The sequence below is a fragment of the Suricata suricatta genome, chromosome X (genome assembly GCF_006229205.1).
Source record: "Suricata suricatta isolate VVHF042 chromosome X, meerkat_22Aug2017_6uvM2_HiC, whole genome shotgun sequence".
Taxonomy (NCBI): domain Eukaryota; kingdom Metazoa; phylum Chordata; class Mammalia; order Carnivora; family Herpestidae; genus Suricata; species Suricata suricatta.
In genome coordinates this window covers 97,074,178-97,077,399 of record NC_043717.1, presented here as the reverse complement: position 1 = coordinate 97,077,399, position 3,222 = coordinate 97,074,178, and the positions used below count along the sequence as shown (strand labels likewise).

The window sequence follows — 3,222 nt, the reverse complement described above, 5'->3', positions numbered from 1 at the left end:
GGGGGGCTGTGTTGTCATGGAAACTCTGGAGGGAGGACCATTGAAGAGTGGTCAGCCTGCCGGGTGCTGGAGATGGTTCAAAGGTCAAGCAGTATGGAGACCAAGAAGTAGCCATTGGATTTTGCTAGAAGGCAGTTATTGATGGCTTGGAGAGGAGCAGTGGGGCTGCAGCTAGGGAGGAATCAATGAGGAGAAAAATGAAGGCAGCAAGTAATTTGGCAAAAAAATGTCAAGAAACAGGGTAGGGACCTACCTCAGAGGTCTTGGAGGTTCGGTTCCAGAGCCCTGCCGTAAAGCGAATCGTGCAGTGTGTGAGGCGAGCCAGATGAAATTTTTGGTCTCATGGGGTGTATACAAGTCACCTTTATGCTACGCAGTAGTTTCCTAAGTGTGCATACTGTAATCAAAACTACTTTTTTGCTACAACATGCTGCCCATCATCTGAGCTTTCAGTGAGTCCTGATCACTGATCATGGTAATCATGAAAAAGCTTGCAATATGGCAGAAATTACCACAATGCGATAGACACAAAGCAAGCAAATACCGATGGGAGCCTGGCACCCACAGACTTGGTCCACGCAGCGCTGCCCTGAGCCTTCAGTCTGTTAAAGAACACGAATGCCTGTGACGTGCAATGAAGCGAAGAGCAATAAAGCAAGCTGGGCCTGTATTATATCGAAGGAGCCCAAGGGTCCGTGGGGGGGCCTGTTGGGACAGGAGATGTGCAGATGTGGAAGGCAAAAGAGGAAACCTCGTTAAGCACAAGAGGCTGCTGGAAGGAGGAGGAAGAGAGGAACTGTCCGTGGAAGGAGATGGAGATAGGTGTAAGGGTAATTGGAGATAACGTGGCTGCACGTGTAAGCTGAGTGTCACTTTTCTTTAAGTTATTTAATTTTGTGAGAGTGTGTGATCAGGGGAGGGTCAGAGAGAGAGGGAGACACAGAATCTGAAGCAGGCTCCAGGCTCCGAGCTGTCGGCACAGAGCCCGACACGGGGCTCGAACTCACAAACTGTGAGATCATGACTTGAGCCGAAGTCAGATGCTCAACTGACTGAGTCACCCAGGTGCCCCTGAAGGTCATGTTTTGCATCTACTTAAATGTGCATCTGTTTATGGAGTTTAGAGAAGCCCACACGTGTAAAATTTCCTTTGGTGCCATTGTCAAAAAGTATTTGCTTTACATGAATGCGGTAGTGATCTCGTTCTCACTGATTAAACGTAATTTTATGCATAAGAACTTAACACATGTTAGAGCACAGTACAATCTCCTATCACCTGAAAGCCCCTCCTGCCTTGCTACTTTTCAGAGTAAAATCATTTTCATTTTGTGAACCTGGAGACTTAATCTTGTCTCCCTGCTGGGGCAGGAAGGCATTAACCGTGTGACTTCTCGGGTGCACAGACTTAGGAATCAGGCATGGTTATTTGTATTTAACCGTTGTGTATAGGAGGAAGAGGGAAAAACCATGGCTTTATATCCATTTCAAAGTCGAATTCAACTAGTTTTGTGCTTTTAAGTTGGGATCGTTTTTAAAAGGTCAGTGTTCCGGTTTCATTGCCTTACATAAGCCCTGCGTTCTGCAACAGCGACTCCAGAAAGTCGTAACCAATAAAACGTCCACTCTCTGTTCCCCACTTGATATTTTTTCATTTCACTTTAGGAAAAAGAGGAGCGGTACCTCATGTTGTTTTCAAGTGTCTTGATAATGTTATCTGCAAGTCCTCGGATGAGTGGCTTTATCTATCAGGTTAGTAGATTTCATATAAAACAAGCAGTAAGGCCCAGAATGAAAACACAATTCCATCCAGCTGCAATATCTCTACTCTGGTGCTGAAAGCTGCAGCCATAAAAGGCAGACTGTTCTGACCCTTTGTTGTAATTATAATACCACTTACAAGAGCAGATGTTCCTTAGATGGAAACCCTTTGTGTTGCTGTAATGAGTTTATCTGGAGTGGCCATCGCTCTGGCTATGAGCTAGGTTATGATTGTTCCCATAGAATTCTAAGTCTGCAGCCAGATAGATAAATCAGCAGCCGTGTCTCACAGGCTCATGTCATCGTTGCTGAGGAAATACAAAGCTAGACCCGCTTTTGTGGTTGTCTGAGTCAAGTCACACCACATGATTCAGAGTTCTGGGGTACAAGTCCTTCCACTCCTTGGGAAATTAAAATTCCTGCAGTTTACTCCCCAAATATGGAATGCTGTAAGTTACTGTTGCCTTTTATAGCTGGCCTAGCTGTGCCGAATTTTCATGAAACTGGAAAAATTTTTTTTGAATCTTTACTCTGTTGACGGATTCTCTGAAAAACGTGTTAGAAAAAAGTAAGCTGTCTGTAAATCCTGATCAGGTGGTATAGGGGATGTTAGCAAAACACAACCCTCATTGCCCCCTGGCTTCCTTGGCAAGCCCTAAATTAGCAGTGGTTTCTGAGAGGCTCAGAAAATCTAATAGACATGAGCCAGGGCACATCTAACCACAGAATTGTTGGGAATGTTTCTTTTCCGATAGGGAAAAATACCAGTCCCGGGGATCATGGTGACTAGATTAGATGACATCGAAGGAAATGACTGCACATTCGAAATCACAGGTAGGCACTCTTCTCCTGAGCAGCTTTTACCTGGCCACGGCAAAGTGTCTTCCATTTCCTGGGATAATTAGGGTCCAGCAATAGAACCAAGTCTCCTGGTCATTCAAAAGCCTCGGCTTGGCCATTAGTTTCCATCTTTTCATGCAGAGCTACTTGTTAGAATGAACGAAATGGACTGATGTAAATGCACAAATTGAGCAAAATACCAGGCGTACCCTTTTGGCCTACAGTCCCTTTCGCCAGGCCCGTGTGATTTCCGTGTGGTAATTAGACTCTTTGCACTGAGAGGGCCCAGCGGCCAAGGCTGGGATGGTGGCCCCGGGCCGTAGCCTCTTCTTTTGCCAGTAAGGCGCCCAAGATGGGATGTTGGCCTTGTTTCAACGTGGATAGTGGGGGAACTAGAAGGACTCTGTCCTTCACATTTTGTGCTGTAAGTTGGTGGAGTCAAGTTTTAGACGGGTTAGTTCCCTGAGACCCTGTCAGCAGTACAAATCAAGGACGGTTGTATCAATCAGATAATGAATATTTATTTCCCCACTTCATTATCTGTTCCTGATACAGGGGTGTGAACAGGGGTTATTTCATCGGTGTGGAAACTCAGGGAAACACACCCATTCTTTTTTTTTTTTT

General features: G+C 45.4%; 1 protein-coding gene across 5 annotated transcripts in view; it reads left to right on the top strand.

Annotated features, from left to right (window-relative positions):
• Nucleotides 1-3,222, top strand: part of ARHGEF6 (Rac/Cdc42 guanine nucleotide exchange factor 6) — a 108,292-nt gene that overhangs the window by 90,707 nt on the left and 14,363 nt on the right. For all 5 annotated transcript variants that reach the window (XR_003905015.1, XM_029929733.1, XM_029929732.1 and 2 more), the window contains 2 exons: nt 1,663-1,749; nt 2,514-2,592. Coding sequence is in view for 4 of the 5 variants with exons in the window: in XM_029929733.1 (XP_029785593.1) it covers nt 1,663-1,749; nt 2,514-2,592 (166 nt within the window). In the remaining variant the exon portion in view is untranslated. The remainder of the gene's footprint in view (nt 1-1,662; nt 1,750-2,513; nt 2,593-3,222) is intronic.